Source organism: Vanellus vanellus, assembly GCF_965231255.1.
Source record: "Vanellus vanellus genome assembly, chromosome: 1".
NCBI lineage: Eukaryota > Metazoa > Chordata > Aves > Charadriiformes > Charadriidae > Vanellus > Vanellus vanellus.
The window spans coordinates 46113241-46130829 of record NC_138905.1 but is presented as its reverse complement, the minus strand read 5'-3'; the positions used below and the strand labels follow the sequence as shown (position 1 = coordinate 46130829).

General features: G+C 39.1%; 1 protein-coding gene across 1 annotated transcript in view; it reads right to left on the bottom strand.

The window, feature by feature from the left end:
- TMTC2 (transmembrane O-mannosyltransferase targeting cadherins 2) overlaps window positions 1-17589 on the bottom strand; it is a 258797-nt gene that overhangs the window by 101469 nt on the left and 139739 nt on the right. Inside the window, exon 3 of the mRNA XM_082492526.1 lies at window positions 5925-6753. Coding sequence (XP_082348652.1) covers window positions 5925-6753 — 829 coding nt within the window. The remainder of the gene's footprint in view (window positions 1-5924; window positions 6754-17589) is intronic.

Sequence of the window (17589 nt, the reverse complement as noted above, 5' to 3'; positions counted from 1 at the left end):
TAGCATGCCTTAGCATGAGCTATATACGTAGTCCTTATCACTCTGAGAGCAAACAGTTTCTGCACAATATGCAGTTAATTTCAGTAGTTACAAGAGGCCCAGCTAAGAAGTAAAGTTACTGAACAAAATTGGTCCTGTTTTAACTCAAACCAGGACAAGTGTTTACTTCTACCCAAATGCACAGAACCAGAGCATACAATCTCTACAATGACAGGCATGGATCTTTTCTTTTTCTTTTTTTTTTTCTTAAATCAGAGCAGCAACTCTTGGGTAAGAACAAATTTGGGTGCCTTTTAAATGACAACAAATTTATGTAAATGGTACAAAACTAACTCATGTGATTTTTTTTTTTCCCAGTAGACTAATGCTTGAAACAGTTTGTATAGCAAATGCATTTGCTTGCTGCATTAGTAATGGTAGAATAAAGTGGAAATTAACACTACAAACTATTCAATGTGGATAAAAAGAATGAAATTTGGTGTTTTAAAAACTACTAAAAACAAAGAGTATATTTTTTGCAGTTCAGATCCAAAAGGCAAGTATTATGATACACAGATGAGATTAAATAAGCTAAATTCTAAATTCAGCTTTAAAATTCCTTCAATTTTATTTAGCAGATGGAATTAGCCAACTAAACTGTATGATAATTACACAAAATGACATTAAAACTATAAATGAAACAAAAATGCAATTGCTACTTTTTTATGACAGCTCAGATGAGCGTAGAGCTACTCCATACATTGTTGTTCCACTAAGATGCTTCACAATCTGAACTTCATATTCGTATCTTGACATTCACATGTGCACACAGAAGCAGTCCTTACCAATCCTGTGCTAAACTAATGATAAGGAGGAAGGAAAGAAAAAAAGAAAAAATGGCAGTGAAAGAACAGAAAAAAGGAACATATCCACAAAGTTCCAGGGAGTAAAACTGATCAAGTCTGAATGCTATGCCAAAGATGAAAAGAAAGCAAAGGAAGTTCTTTAAATCTTCTACAGACACAAATATAGCAGAATGAGGCAGGAAGATCTCACAACCCTGTTGCAAAGTTATAAAAAAAAAAAAAAAAAGAGAAAAGTAGGACAGGGAAAAAGAACATTGTGGTCCAGAAAAGTATTTCAGTATTAGAGTATCTTCTGAAAACTTTAAGCAAAATTGAATGATTCACACTTATAAGAACTGGGAGTAGGAGGAAGAGTGGAAAGATAGAAGGAAAGTGGCTCTCTATATTCTTACGAAACAATTTCTATATTCTTCGTTGTCAACACCATGTCTTGTTCTTATTGCTGCCCACTGAGAACAGCAGGATAATCGATGTAAGAAGCATGATAAGAACAGGATTTTTAACTCAAAGTAGGACTATATAAGAGGTAATATTAATTTTAAACCACAGAAGATCTGAGTGAGCTTGCCAGAAAGAATTTTTCTTTTTTTTTTTTCTTTTCAGTCTTTGTGTCAATCACCTATCAGGAGCATCTAGGCAATTTGACTCCAACAGTAGAGTTTAATAGAACCAAGAAACTCAACCCTCTCACCTCAACTTTGTCTTCATGTGACAGATATTAAGGAATCTTTTTTTTTTTTTTCCTGCAGAACTGACTCAGGAAAGGAATGAATCACATATGCAAGTCCTACTGACCTACCTGAGACGTGAACATATGAAGTTTCACTAGCACTAATATGTGACAGAACAAAGACAAACATCTGAGCAACACGCAGAACTGGTTCTGAAGCCAAGAGCTCTAATACCAACTTAAAACAGTGCCATGTGTAAGACGGCTTATCAGACAGGGTATAGCACCACATTAATGTGGTAATACTGCTTTTGGAAGCACCCTCGTATCTGTTTCTTGCTGTACATTCCATTGCAAAAGAGAAGATACATATATGAGTTTAGCAAGACTTGAATGCATGGTTAAAGTTAAGCAACCACTTGGTGTAGCAGGTCAGCTAGTTCTAGGAAGAATCTTCAAAGCTTACTTAAAAATGTCACAGCAAACACCAGGAGACTAAAATTTCATCAGTAATATAGCCAAGAAACTAATACCTCTGCAGCAGTCTAACAGTCTAAGTCTCTCTCTATTATCTTCTACTTCTTTAATCAGTGTCTATAACAGTATGGCAAATACATCTGAACATCAAAGATCATTATGATGTGGACTGCAAGGTACAAAGTGGCCTGGAGGAAAAAGATTATGCTTTTTGAAGCCAACTTTTGGTACTACAGAGAAAACTAGAGATAACAAGGCATAATGATGGAACAATTATTTTGTGTGTAATTATAATTTTATATTAAACACGAGGTAATCATCACCACAGAATGACTCTCAGTCTAATTGAAAAAGATGTGACAGCTACCACCCATTTTTAACTTTTTTGTTTGTTTTTACATTTTGGGAGGCTTTCCTCGCTGTAAAAGAACACTCAAATAATGTGAGCTGTTTTATGTCAGTTGGGCTGCTCATTAAGTTGAAGGCAGCACAGAGAAACACTTGCGCCTTTCCCTCCCTAGTGTCAAAACATGTATACAGCCACTTCTGGATCCATAAACTACATTAATCAATCTTGCCTATTTTTCCCTCAAGTGCTGACAAACTGTAACGAGGCAAGCCTCAGATCTCTTTAAAGATATTTGAAATACTAGTCATAACCAAAACAGCAGATGAACAAGCCCGGTGACAGATGCAGCCAAGGCATCCCAAGTCCTCATTACGACTCCCCCAGCTAAGGGCTGGCAGCTGCCTGCCACACAGCGAGGCAGCCAGGACAGCCAGCACGTGTGCGGTGGCTCGGAGGGGGCATCACAACTTTCCGCTCACTTGACTCTCCTGCCGTGTATTTCGGGGGTTTTTAAGAGATGAGCCTTGGGCTACGCTTCTGAGTATTTTTTCCCCACATTGTTAGTGATGGACAAGAACAACCCGGAGAAATGTAAATTGCAGAAAGGCTGTGGCTGCCTGCAGGGGGTAGAGGCTTTCTCCCTTGAGGCAAAACGCTATTCCTCTGCCTGCAAGATGGCCGGGAGGGGGCCAGAAGAAAGTGCCGATGAGGCAGTGATCGCCCATTTCTTCACTGAGGATTGAGGATGGAGAAGCTGCTCAACAACTTTGCCTGAAAGTCCCACAGCAGCAGAGGAGATTATATTCTTACACGTACTACAACACAGAGGACCGGATTATAAACACATGAGAGAACTCCATTTCCAAAGCAGTTCAGTCGCATTAGTACACAATGTGCTAATAGTCCACCTGTGCTAATAGCTTGCCTCTCAAATGACCTTATTAGTACAGCACATCAGTTCGATGTTGTTGCACAGCATCCAGCCACAGAGTGGCTTTCATCCTGCTAGGCCAGAATACAGATGGATCCGGAACAAAACCACTCGGCTCCTTGCTTTAGCAAAAGCGGTCTTCATGGATTTCTACTTCTTTATCGGTTCCCACACAGGGAGTTTTAGAAGGGATCCCTCTTTACTTTTTAGCCTAGGACAGAAGAAGCTCTTATTCAGAAGCTCTTTGCAGGAGGAGAGAGGAAAAGCAGAACCGTCAGGGAAAATGATCCCGCCACTCCAAAATGATCAGAGGTAAGAAAACACTCATGGGGAGAAACGGCTGCGAGTTGAGGAAAACAGAGAAATGAGAAATGGCAGCCTCTTCTTAACAGCCTAAAAGGAAGGAAAACACTTCTCCACTCTACCGTTTGACTGAGCAGTTTATTGTCTTGCTGTCTGAATAGCCTATTTATCACTAGCATTCATAAAAGCAAAAAAAAAAAAAGGCAAACAAAAAAAAATTGTTTTTCCTACGTCAACCTCATTTAATTACTGAAGAGTAGTTTGAATTGTTGATCTTCTAATGCTTTGGTGCGATTGGCAGCCAGTCTAGTCCAGTCAGGCTTGCCTGATTGTATGAGAAATAGAAAATAAAATTAGCATAGTCAAAGCCAGGGATAATCTAGGAAGTATTCACAATAATGAATAGAGTTGGGTGACAGGTCGCTTTAGCTGGGAGTTTCTGATACCCAGCCTTGTTACAATGTGTGTGGGCTAGTAAATATTCAGCAGAAGTTTAACAGGATATTTTAAGGAGATTTACAGTCAGCTCAGTCATGTCTATATCACCACACTGACATGCTGTCTTTGCTTTTGCATATCTTACAAGAAACTTAATGTCAGCTTATATGGCAAGAAACCAGACGATCATATATACATAAGTCTGTGCACACGGAGATGTCTATGATGAAAATAGCTTGCCTTGTCTCCTGGGAGCATAATACCCAGTAGTCTAATTTCCAGACAACACTGCAGCCAATCCTATTATTGGACAAAAACTAGAATTATGTGTTTTTTCAGTCACAAAAAACTGCCTCAAAACAAGCAGACAACTATTAATACAGTCTAGGATATGTGGGGATCTCCATCAAGGACAAAAATGGAACATACATTAACTATTTAATCAAGGGCACACACACTCTTTTCTTTCCAAGGAATGTCAATGTTTTAATGCAAGCTTTATATCATCACCAAACTGGTAAGTCTCACAGCATCATATAATCACTCTGGTGCGCTGTCTCGCTCTTCAGTTACTTCTCTTCATTTGTTGCCCTCCTACTCTAGTTTTGAAAAAACATAGAAGAAATGGGATGTGCTTGTTCACAGTTAAAAAAAAAAAAAAGTCACCTACTGCAGCAATAAGTTTAATAATTTTACCTGGGGTGACAAAGCATATGAAGAAGAGTTACAAAATCAGACTGACCATTGACAAGCTACTATATCGCTGCTTTAAAAGGCATCTTATCTGCCCAACCTACTTTTTCACTCCCTACCAGCTCACAGGAACACCTACATCTGCCTCTTACTACCACAGCTTTTAGACTATGGCATGATAACTGTCTAACCAAGAAGCACACGTCCATCAGCAGATGACTTTGCATCATACAATGGGCTACTGAGCAGAGAACTGGAAAAACTCAAGAGCAATACGTTCAAGTGCTGTCAAATGTTTCTTTCCCTTCTCACTTCTGAAGAATTGTGAATAACAAAGGTTTAGTCAACGCCTACATTGCACTCACAGGTGGTATTTTGACCGTTCTTACATAAACTTGTTCGGGTGCCAAGAGTAGTACAGCCAGGCAGCATGGAGTTCAGGATCACAGCTGGATCTGCTGTATATGCTGAAACCACAGAGCCACAGCTAAACATTGTTACTGATCCCTAAACTAGCCGGTTTACTGCCTGTTTGGATGTGTTTACACTAGCAGTAGTCACATTTCATTACGGTATACATACAACCTTTGAGAGAAGTAGCTGGGCAATGTTACGAATAGCTGACATTTATACATTAATATGAAGGCATAAGTATTTGACAATAACTCTTTACAGTACTTGTACGCAGGAGGAACTATAGTCATCTCCTAGGCTGAATAATATGACCTCATTTCCTCATTTTTATTATGTAGTATTGACGTTATTTGCATCAGATGAAATAAAAAACCAGTACCTCCCTGATGCTGTCCTTTACTATTTCTCATGTTTTCTAGTCATGGAGAACAGAACGTCCAGTGAACATATGAATAACCTTCATTAGCGTGATAGACACCAGACTCCAAATGGAAAATTACCAGGGTGGGTTCTGTTAACACTAATAATGCATCTTTAATTCCAAAATACAGAACTCAGATCAATGAAAAAGAAAGTAGCCTCTTACCTTAGGGTCTCATTTTCTCCAAGTTAATGCCAAACCTGTAACACCTAATCAAAACACATTCCTGCTTTTCCTCATTTTTTACCACTGTGCAGGTTACCGCAACTTAAAAGGACATTTCCTGAAGTATCCTCTTTAGATATAGTTGATAAAATCAGACAATTCAAAGGCAAAGACAGATAGGAACAAGTAAAACATTCGCCATAAAGAGCAAAAATTACCTTTAGCGGGGTTTACTTTTATCCCTGACCTATACAGCATCTCCTCATTCTGCCAGTCCCCATTCCTGACAACAGTCTTGAGTCCATAGAAAACAATTAATGCAGCTGTGGAACAAAAAACCAAGTTCTTCAGAAAGCGCTTTTGGGCTTTGACATAAAGGGCCCTGACACCTACTGTAACCAGCAGGCAGAAGCCCATACTAGGAACATACAGCACACGCTCTGCTATTACAAAGCCAACATAGAAAAATAGGTTTGTGGCAGGAACAAAGGGCACTATTAACAAAGACAGAGACAGAATGACAATGTTCTCAGTTGAAGGAAGCTGCAGTTTCTGCATTTCATGCTTTTTTATACCATTCTCTTCTTTTGATGCAAAGCTTGACTTCACCTCCAGTGTCTTGTACTCCATCTCTGAGTGGCAGCTATGCCCATTAGCATTCTGCTTGCCGTTCATTACAGTTCTCCCGTTGCATTCTCTCTCACTGCTGGAGCCCTTCAAGCTGAAGTAGGCAAGGAGGAGGAGTCCAGCATAGAAGGCCACAGTGTGTAGATTCCTCCAGTCGCTGACTGTTTTCAAAAGAGGCACGGCATCCATAGACCAGTCAAAACTGAGGGTGTCTGGGCACAGCAACAGCCAGAGGTTCTTGGTTGGCAGGTAGAAGAAGGTCAGCGTACGTGTGAGAAAACTGTCTGAGTCAGCTGCTGGATTGTCAGAATTGGAAAAACTTGGTGGCTTGTTGCCCATCCAGTATAAGCGGACACCCAGCAGTGCAGTCCCCCAGGAGGTCAATAAACCAATGCTGAAGAAGAGGGTCAAATTCTTTCTCTGAAAAACAAAAACAAAAACACACAAACCCCACCAATCAGTATAAATCAACACCAGGTGCTTAATTCTGTAAATTACAAACAAAAGGAAGTAAGAAATATCTGATACTTTTGGTTTTTTGGTAATGGAAACAAGCACTATAGATCTTGGTCTCTGACATTTGGATCACAAAATGTTGGGGTATGATGTTGACCATAGATTAAAAGAATAGACTCTTTTATTTAAGCTGTATCAAGCCTGTATCAGAGTCAAGCCTTTAGAGATCTTAGGGCTGTCAGTCCTTGCTTAAGATTTAGTTGTGTAACCCTTTGAAAATTCTTTCTTTTAGAGGAATTTTTCGAACCTTATAATGGTTCCTACATAACCTCCCAAATCCTTTCTTTCCTCCTGACGGTGGCCAAAACATCAGTTTGCCGTAACTATTTTTAAAACTTAAAGAATGCTCCGGTTCTGTTTTCCCTAATTAAAGTCTCTCCTAAGGTATTTCACCTGAGAACCAAATAAACTTTCCCAGAAGGCACGAGAGGAAAACTGACACAGATTCCACGTTTAGGTCTTCCAGCTCCTATTTATTAACTACAGTGACCATTTGGAGCCTTCAGATCTGCCTACTACTACATTTTGCATCTTACAGCCAAACAATATATAGGTGTTTTTTTTTTTTCTTCAAGCACACCATATTAAATAAGTCATCTAAAACCTTTCACATCTTCAAACCCATCTAAATAATATTATGTGAAGCATGCAGCTGCCTCCACCTACCCATGTCATCATGCCGGCAACTCGAAGAACGTCCATTTATTTATGGAATAACTCAACATTTGCCAGCTGGAGCTGCTTGTTGGGTTCCCCCCTGCTGCATCCAAAAGCGCTTACTTATTCAAATGCTTGCAGAAACATACCACTTTCTGCCTAAACAAGAATCAGGAATCAAGATTTTCTCACCTATTTCTAGGACTGATGAGCTTAAGTTCTGCTCTCAATTACATGGGTGCCCTAAATGGAAGCTGTTTTGGATTACTCTCTCTTTGCAGAAGAATCTGTAAAAGCTAAAATATGTGTATTTTTATATTTCAATTTCTCAGATGCCTTTCATAAGAAAAGAAAAACTATTTGCCAAATAGCTCTGGATACAGTGTAAGCATTTTGATAATCTTTCCCCCGTTATTACAAAGAATTGTTTGTCAATCATTTTTCATTTTATTAAGTCTGTTTTTTCCATCTCACACTACACATTCCTGAGATGGTTATTCAATGTTTCCTCAGTTATTCAGAAGCAGGACCTCACACTGGAATGTTCTATCATATTTCTTTCAAACAGCTCATTTTTTTCCTTTGGGAGGGGACTCTCCCCTTGATATCATGAAATACAGATGATTGTGCAGCTCCATTTTAGGTCAATTATCAATAGTTTTCTACCAGCAGGTTACTGATGTTCCAATCACAAGACATGGTCTAGTCATCATAATTTAGCTGCTTAAGTCATGAAGAAATTTATTTCTTTTCATATTTCTATAGAGTTTCTCCTTGTGATGTTTAAAATATTTAATGGCAGTTAGATTAATTCATTCAATTTTGAGGCAATATGGAAGAATTCAATGGAGGCATTAGTACAGAACAAACAAATTCATAATGAGAATATTTATGTACTTGTATCAGAACCACCTAAAAAATGCTGGAGCTTTTTACACATGAAGCAAAGCCTAAGTCCACATATTTCATTTGCCATATTAACTCCAGTTTGATTTATTAGCTATTGTATATTTCTATATCCTGGAAAATCAACAATTTTTTGGTAATAAATCAATCAAAACCCACATCTACACTTTATGATGAATATATTCCCTGGAAAGCCTACTGTAACAACTTACTTTTATTTGTAAACTGGGTAATACTTCACAACTCATCTCAGATACTACTTCATCCCTGCCCGTCAGGACTGTTTAAATGCTTTTAATGTCATAAAGCTGTGTAAACTGGTTATCACTGAAACTCCCAACTAAGTTTATATTTGGAATAAAAAGTTTATTCAGATTTCATGGGTTTGCATGTATGCCCTCATAGTAAAACCTTATGTCCCTGGTTCAACTTGTCCTTTCATTCTTGTCATATTTTGCTACATGCAAATTTTTTTGCCCACCCCTCTGGCTCAATTATTTTCAGACTCGTTTGCTTCAAACATACATATAAACAACTCAAATGTTAAATGTGACCTTTTTTGCTCTTTTTACACACCCTTCTACAGTCTTGTAAGAGGAGGCTGCTTAGAGAGAAAGAAGCAGAGAAGCGGAAGATTTTTTTTTTCTTTTTTCTTTTTTGTTTTAATTAACAATTCAGAGCAGGTCTTTGCTGGAAGACTATATACCACTTGAAAGATTACAACATCGCAAATACTAAGAAAGTATAACTTGATTAACAGATGAGAAGTGAGCTTTCATGGATTGCTTAGACTGCTTTGTTATTTTGTTAATATTTACTTAACAACTGGAGGAAAATCTCTCTTTCCTAAAGTTCTAACTATTGTGCTTTTCAGTTAAATGCTGAGACAGTTCACATTATAAAGTTCTTCAACAAAACCATGCTAGAGCAGATACGTCATTCCTCATGGATAATAGCGAAATCTGCTAAAAACTTTCAGATCATCTTCATACATTTTAAAACAGTACCAATGAAAAGCTTGCCTCTTGCTCCTAGACTTGAATGCAAACAATCTGTACCTCGGAGCTAATCCATCCTCACTGCTGGAGTAACTACTTGCAGCCTCCCTTTGAAGCTTAAATTTAAGATCTGTAAGGTCCGGATCCTCACACTCCCTGGTTCTACAAAGAACACAACATATCTATATGCAGTATTGTGTTTCATACTTTAGTAAAACTTTATTAAAAAACAAAACAAAACAAAAAAAACAACAACAACAACAAAAAAAAACCAACAAACTTTTTACACCAATGTTAAATGATATATCTAAACGTTCACTCATGGAGCTCAGAGATATCCGAATAGGTGGTATTCCACACCAGCATAGCTATTTAATATGCTGTAAAATAGTAGTTAACTAGAGGAGCTCTGGTGGATTCTTTAGCTTAATTAACTGACTACAGAAGCGGAGTGCAAATATCCCCTTCTTGCCTCACACACAAATGGTTTGCATCCTTCACCAGAAACTATTTCAGACATAGATCTCAAAAGCCAGTAGCTTTACATCTTTACAAAATTAACTACATGTTAATTACAGCTACCAATACGCTGGGTCACACTGACATGCCATTGTGAATTTTCAGATTTCAGAGGAGATCCTCTGGACTCAGTCTTAAAACCAACACTGAACCTGCCCCTAACGTTTAAGCTTCTGTCACAAAAATTCAAAGTAGGATGCCTTTTTATTTTTATTTTTTTAAAATCACACATAGATAGTGTTGGCTCAGAAGGGGAATGACAAACTCATTCCCCTTTTTTCCTCTCTCTCCACTCATGACTTTTGCACAGCTTTTATCCCTCTGTACTAATATAGTCAGAGACAATTAGCAAAATTTAGCTCACATTTTGGCTTTACTTTCTTCCAGGCTTTGTATAGCAAACCAAAGGAAATAAAAAAAAAAAAAAAAAAACCAACAAAAAACAACCACCTCATTACATCAATTTATTAATATTAAATAATATAATCAGTTCCCCACTGGACTTTTGCCTGCAAAGAAAGTGCTTTCAAAATGAACTCTGCTCAGACAAGTACTTTCACTGACAACTCTTTCTCTGAGCCTCCTGACAGCCTGTGCTCCTCTGACTGCATACATGTAGTGTAGCCCGGCAGCAGGAATAGATCCTCTGTAATGCTTGGCAGAAAGGATTTGGATTACTATACTCATGAGTCCTAATCCAGCCCATCTGCCATATGTTTTGACACCCCCATAAATCCTCTAACCTTTCATAAGTAGTCATTTTCATCTGGGGAAAAAATGAGCACTGATTTAGATCAGATTTAACATCTCTCCTGCCTGCTAACAGTCAAGTACCACCACTGCAATTTTAGTGTTTGTGACTGCAGAAACCTTTTTCATCTCTCTACCAAAATCCATCTACATGACCCACCCACATTGCACATTTCCCTTGCATTACATCCTAATTCCTCACTCCATTATACTGCTCTTAAATAAGGCACTGCAGCAGATTTCTTGATTGGGCAGCCCCTGCCAAAGCTCACTCATCACCTAAGCGGTATCCAAAGCATTTTCAAAAGACACTATTCTTTCAACCTCACCTTGTCCCTTTCACAAAGCAGCATTAAATACAGAACATGGTCAAGACAGTCCAGATATCAAAATCACAGGGTAAATCACACACAAAACTCAGGAAATGCAGAAAAGAAAGTAGTTAAGTCACCAGGCATCACTCACAGGAGTTTCTTTTCCAACTTAAAGCTCCTTGAATATATGTTGGCTTGAGAACTGAGACTGACAGTATCTTGTTTCCACGACAGGTAGAGGCTCCTGGATCACTGCTCAGCCAAGTTCAAGCTGAACTAGAGTTCAAAACATACCCACACCAGGGACGAAGCTATTTGCCACAGCCCCTATTGAGTACTGAGGTGGAAGTGGCCTTTACCGCTCCCTCGCCACCTGCCCCGTTTGTTCCCGCCCGCAAGACCCGCTAAATGAGGTTCACTCATTTACATTGGTAATACAACAACAGCGGGTCTGAAGGTCTGTTTTTCCTCTGAGTTGGAACTCTGTCTATAGCTTATCCAATTTTGTGACCAACTGTACATATTAAATGACATTTCCTTCTAGTGTTATGAACCCACACAATTCTTTCTCAACAAGGGAGTTAGTGCATTCATAAAATAGCTGAATATTACGTGTACATATTTTTATTGCAATTAGCAAGTAGCACAAGCTAAGCAGTCCTTATTGCTGTAGACTTGCCTTACTAAAATTTAAATTGAGTTATAAATATGAGCATCTAAAATTGCCCACAGTCTTCCTCTAAAATCTTTAATTCTTTAATATGAATCTTAAAGTTAAACAAATACGGCGTACAAGTATCTGCAGGGTGGGTTGAAGGAGGATGGAGCCAGGCTCTTTTCAATGGTTCCCAGTGACAGGACGAGGGGCAATGGGCACAAGTTAGAACACAGGAAGTTCCGTTCAAATACACGGAAACAGTTCTTTACGGTGAGGGTGACAGAGCACTGTCACAGGCTGCCCAGGGGGGTTGTGGAGTCCCCTTCTCTGGAGATTTTCAAGACCCGCCTGGATGCAGTCCTGAGTAATGTGCTCTGGGCAATCCTGCTTTAGCAGGGGAGTTGGACTAGATGATCTCTAGAGGTCCCTTCCAACTCTGAAAATTCTGTGATTCTGTGAAAACCCTCCTCTAACCTCTCAGCTGAAAAAATAGTTATAAGGACTACAGGGGAAAAGATAAACTGCATTAAGAGCAGAAACTGTATGAATGACTGGAGGTGGTACAAGAGCAGAAGGGACTGCATTACCTTGATAAATCTGTGAGCACGATCAGTGCAACAGAGAAGGCTCTTTCTGACGATAAGTCTACACAGCCAAATGCAGCATGACAATGGTGATGCTACGGATACCTACCCAGAGTTAATCCACATACCTGTAGCAGCAAGAATTTAACACAGGAGGTTAGAAGCCCATTGGGACCAAAAGACATTCCTGAACTGCCAGACTGCTCGGGAATGCTGCCCAGTGCCACCGTTGCCAGCACACTGGTAGATAGGTGGTCCAACAGTCATACCTGCATTTCATTTAATAAGCATCGTGTCATTCCAAAGGTTTTGCAGTGAAGCAAAGGTGCTGCACTTTCTGCACTAGCCAAAACGCTGAGAGCACACTGAAAATGATCTTGAAGAAAGAGAAATGTCCAGAAAAATAATCCTTTATAAAACACAGGGGCAGCTCCACTTAAAGCTACACAAGCATGAGACGTGGAAGAAGTAGTTGGCTTTTCTTTAGAGAAGCATCAGGGATTATCACAGATCACAAGCAACACAGTCTAAAAAACACTGCCTAAAAGGTAAAACACTGCACTTGAGACTACAGATGAAAGCACACACTTCAAGACATGTGAAGTAATCCTTCTACTCTTCTCAATACTAGTAAATCCTAAAAGCGTGTGGCTCCAGCACAGAACTTTCAGACATAAACGGAGGAACTGGAGAGAAGTCAGAAGAGGTGAATGAGACTGATTAGCGATCTAGAAAAACATGTCCCATGAGGAAAAAATGAACATAAGCTGTTTAGACATGACAGCTGCCTTCTAGTACATAAATGACTGCTGCAAACAGGAAAGTAATAATCTGTTATCTATATCCATGTCCAATAAGCTTCTGTTCAAGAAAGGAAGGTTCAGGTCAGCTATCAAGAGACACTCTCCACTGCCTTTAAGAATACATTAAAAGTTTAACTTGTAGGAAAGACAGAACTATTGTTAGTCCTGTTTTAGGGACAGAATAATGCACTGTTTGGCCTCTTGAGTTAACTTCTGGGCCTGACTTCCTCTTATTACCATAAAAGTATCATCTGCATTCTACTGAAAAGAAGCATACTTTTCTCTCTATGTGACCTTTTAAAGTATAATCCATCCATGCTCTGGTCATTTCTGCATTAAGTACTAGAGCTTCTGCAATCCTACTTTGTCTTAACATTTGTTTCACTTCCCTCCAGCCCAGGCAAAATGTTAGTTAATCAGATCCTCGTGTTTTGTATCCCCAGTCACATTATGATCTTCTGAACATTTCTAAAATCCACCTCTTACAAACTAACGCTTCTTTTTTCCCCAATTGTGCATATCCATTTTCTCTAATTAAAAAAAGCCTCCATCTTAATGAAGAAAGAGTAAAAGTAAATAATCCAAGTGAGACTGCAAAAAGCTAACAGCATACGTAATAAGACAAAAAAACATGCTTGAAATTTTTAAAAACTCGTTATCAACATGCAGAAAACCCAATTAGCACACACAACTGTACGATGTGAAATAACAATTCACATGAGGTCACAGGGAACCAAGGGAAAATTCCAGCTGTGTAAAAGAGCACCAGTTCACCACTGCGGCGTGGACTGCAAGGAAGCAGGACAGTCTCAGAGATGAGTGTCACAACTGCGGTGGGCAGCACAGTTCAGCACTACGCTTGAGCAACTTGATGAGTAGGCCTGCAGAGCCCTGAGGAGAAACGAAGCTTTGGCCAAGTCCTGCTGGGAAGGCAGAGGCTGTACCTGCTGTACGGCCATGCTGTCATAGAATCATAGAATTGCTGAGGTTGGAAGGGACCTTTAAGATCATCAAGTCCAACCATTAACCTACCCTGACAAAACCACTTCTAAACCATGTCACAAGTACCATATCTACCCTTTTTTTAAACACCTCCAGGGATGGCGAATCCACCACCTCCCTGGGCAGCCTATTCCAATGTTTAATAAACCTTTCAGTGAAAAAGTGTTTCCTAATATCCAATCTAAACCTCGTCTGACATAACTTGAACCCATTTCCTCTCATCCTATCACTTGTCACCAGGGAGAAGAGGTCAGCCCCCACCTCTCTACAACCTCCTTTCAGGTAGTTGGTAGAGAGTGATAAGGTCTCCCCTCAGCCTCCTCTTCTCCAGGCTAAACACCCCCAGCTCCCTCAGTCATTCCTCATAAGACTTGTCCTCCAGACCCCTCACCAGCTTTGTAGACCTTCTCTGGACATGCTCCAACACCTCAATGCCCTTCTTGTAGTGAGAGGCCCAAAACTGAACACAGTACTCAAGGTGGGGTCTCACCAGTGCCGAGTACAGGGGGATGATCACTTCCCTAGTCCTGCTCACCACACTATTCCTGATACAGGTCAGGATGCTGTTGGCCTTCTTGGCTACCTGGGCACACTGAGGGCTCATATTCAGCCAGCTGTCCACCAACACCCCCAGGTCCTTTTCTGCCGGGCAGCTTTTGAGCCACTCCACCCCAATCCTGTAGCGCTGCATGGGGTTGTTGTGGCCCATGTGCAGGACCCAGCACTTGGGCTTGTTGAACCTCATACCATCGACCTCAGCCCATTGGTCCTGCTTGTCCAGATCCCTCTGCAGAGCCATCCTACCCTCAAGCAGACCAACATGCCTGCCTAGCACACACCTGAAAATGAGTACCCAAGGCTGACGCCCACTGTGTCGTTTGTATCTCCTACACCGTACTAAGTAAATCTGACCTGACAATGCTTTTGAACTACTCATCCCGTATGAAGCGTTGGCAACTTACTGCTCACCTGAACAGATGGATATCCCTTTTTTCTTCTAAAGGAAGTTTGTTCTGCTCTTCTGTACAACATACAGACATGCTTAAGAAAAAAGGAAGCAATATATAAAATGGCTCTTTGAACACATACTGCAATCCTACCTATAAACCTACTGCCAAAAACTATTATGTTACATTTTACATGTCTCCTACACTAATAGGATGGCAATAAAGGAAAATTAAAGCCTAAAGCTGGTTAAACATGTAGTGGGAGAAAAACACTGAGTGTAAACAGACACATACTTTTTAACTGACCAATGTAAATAGAAATGGACTTTATGAGCAAATATGTCATTTAATCCCAGATTAAACCTCCGGCAATGACTAAGCAACTTAATCAAGTAGAAGTCATCAATAACCCATTTCTGTACATGGGCTCTAGTTTTGACAGAACAAGCTATCTAGGTGTAATAGAAATCCAGCAGCTGGAAGCCCATTGAGCTACAGAAGTAAGTTTCCACAGTGGATAACAAGCAGCATCTTCTGTGTTTTTTTTTTACCCTTTGCAACTGAAAAATTGAGGCGTTTTGTTTGTACTATTTGCACCTTTAAAATATAGCAAAAGGACAAGCAGCAAAGTCATCTTGAAACTATATACATAACAAAGAAAATACAATACACATTTGAACACTTAATCATAATTCTAGTAAAGCTTACACACCTACAACATTTCCAAAGAGAAACACAGATAATATTGAAAGTCCACACAAAAACCAGAGCCTGTTTATTGACTCAGAAGGTGCTGTATATTATCAAGAAAGACTCATTTAAGACCATACAAGTAGTCACTTATTTCCTTTGGAAAAAAAGAGTTTTTAAAGCTGGTTTAGGTGCAGATATTTTATTTTTAGATTCTACTGATTCAGCAAGATAGGGAAAAAAATTGTGAAGTAACTCAGAACCTATTTGTGCGACAAACTGAACACAGGTTATGTTGTGACTAAAGAAATTATTAAAAAAAAAAAAAATCCCCTCCCCCCCTTCTAGACCTACCCACCCACGAAATACATTTATTTGTGAGGTGGTGGTACAAAAGGATGGCAAAAAGACACTCACAAGTAGCACAACTGTTATGCTTGAAGTCTTTAGTACCTTTAGAAATAGTAATAAATATCATAGTATCAGCCACTTATACTAATAATTTATTTCAGATGCAATGCTTATTATAAATAACATCCTAAATGACATCTCCTATGGTCTGGATGCAATCTCTGTACAATTTCTACTTATTCTATGCTACAATAGCATCACGTTTCAAACAATGGGAACCACAAAGAACTAGAGAAGCTAAAGGCAACATTGCAATGACTAGTAGTCTCAGAAAGCCTTCAGAAAAGTGACTTACAGTGAGAATTCCATACCTGCAGGGTTCAAAGTCACCGTCAAAAGCAGATGAAAGGTAATTCAAAGAGTTCTAACAAAAAGTAGGTCACCACCATTGATGAAAAACTCAGTTTCCAAGTATATTGACAGGAACTCCTCTCATACTCCAAGTCAAAACAAATAGTCTGAAGCACATCTACATGCCGCCTTTGTCATCTAACCTAGTCTTGCCTCCCATGTAGCTAACCAGGTGGCTATGAAGCACTGGCAATAAAATTTTGGAAATATATGCTTGGATGTTTGAAGAATAACACATTAGAAGGGGCAAAAAAACCCAAACAACCTCATAGAAGAAATTAAATGAACGACCTTTGTAAGACCTGACCAGTAAATACTGCTATCTCAGAGAAGCAAGACTGGAAAAATTAATATTTTAATAACAATTTCATTTGTTCCTCTTTTTCATTAGATCAAGTTAGTCTCTTATAGAATCAGTTATGCTCAAAGAATAATTTGAAGAAGAGAGCTTGCTATGTCCTATGTTAATTATTGGGGAAGTTTTTTGCATTCATTCCCTACTGAATACACTAACTAGGAATGGGAATGAATACCTATTAGAAAATGAATAGAGAGAATGAATTAAACTTTTTGCAGCAAATAGCACTGGCTAGCTATATAAGTAATGACTACCCAATGACAGCAAACAGTGTTGCAAAGATATCACAGGAATAGAAATGCATAAATATAAGAATATTTAGCCAATATGAAAAACTGCAAACACTTCAATAGAAAATCTCCTCAAAAGCACATCTGATAAAAATAATAGAATACCTGGAATGGGATGTCCTCTGCTCTGATTCTCTACATATAAAGCATGAAGATAATTTAAAAAAAAAAAAGTGTTAAATTTTTCTGCCCTTAGTCTAGTCTTTTTTAAGGAGTATTTAAAAGGATATTTAAGCACAGCCCTTTTAAAAACATGAACGGTATCACTAGGTCTGATCCAGAGACAAACAGAGTTAAAGGTAAAGCAATTACTGACCTCAGTAATGCAAAGCCACATCCTTAATAATCCAAATAAAAGAGAGATGAAAAATGGTGAAGCCATTTGAAGAATATGGACGATAAAACTTACTTCATATCATGGGACTGTAATTGACATGGTGACTCATTACTCTCCATTAAGCTAATGTGAAGAAATGAGGCAGTTAGCAATCTCCTGTGAACC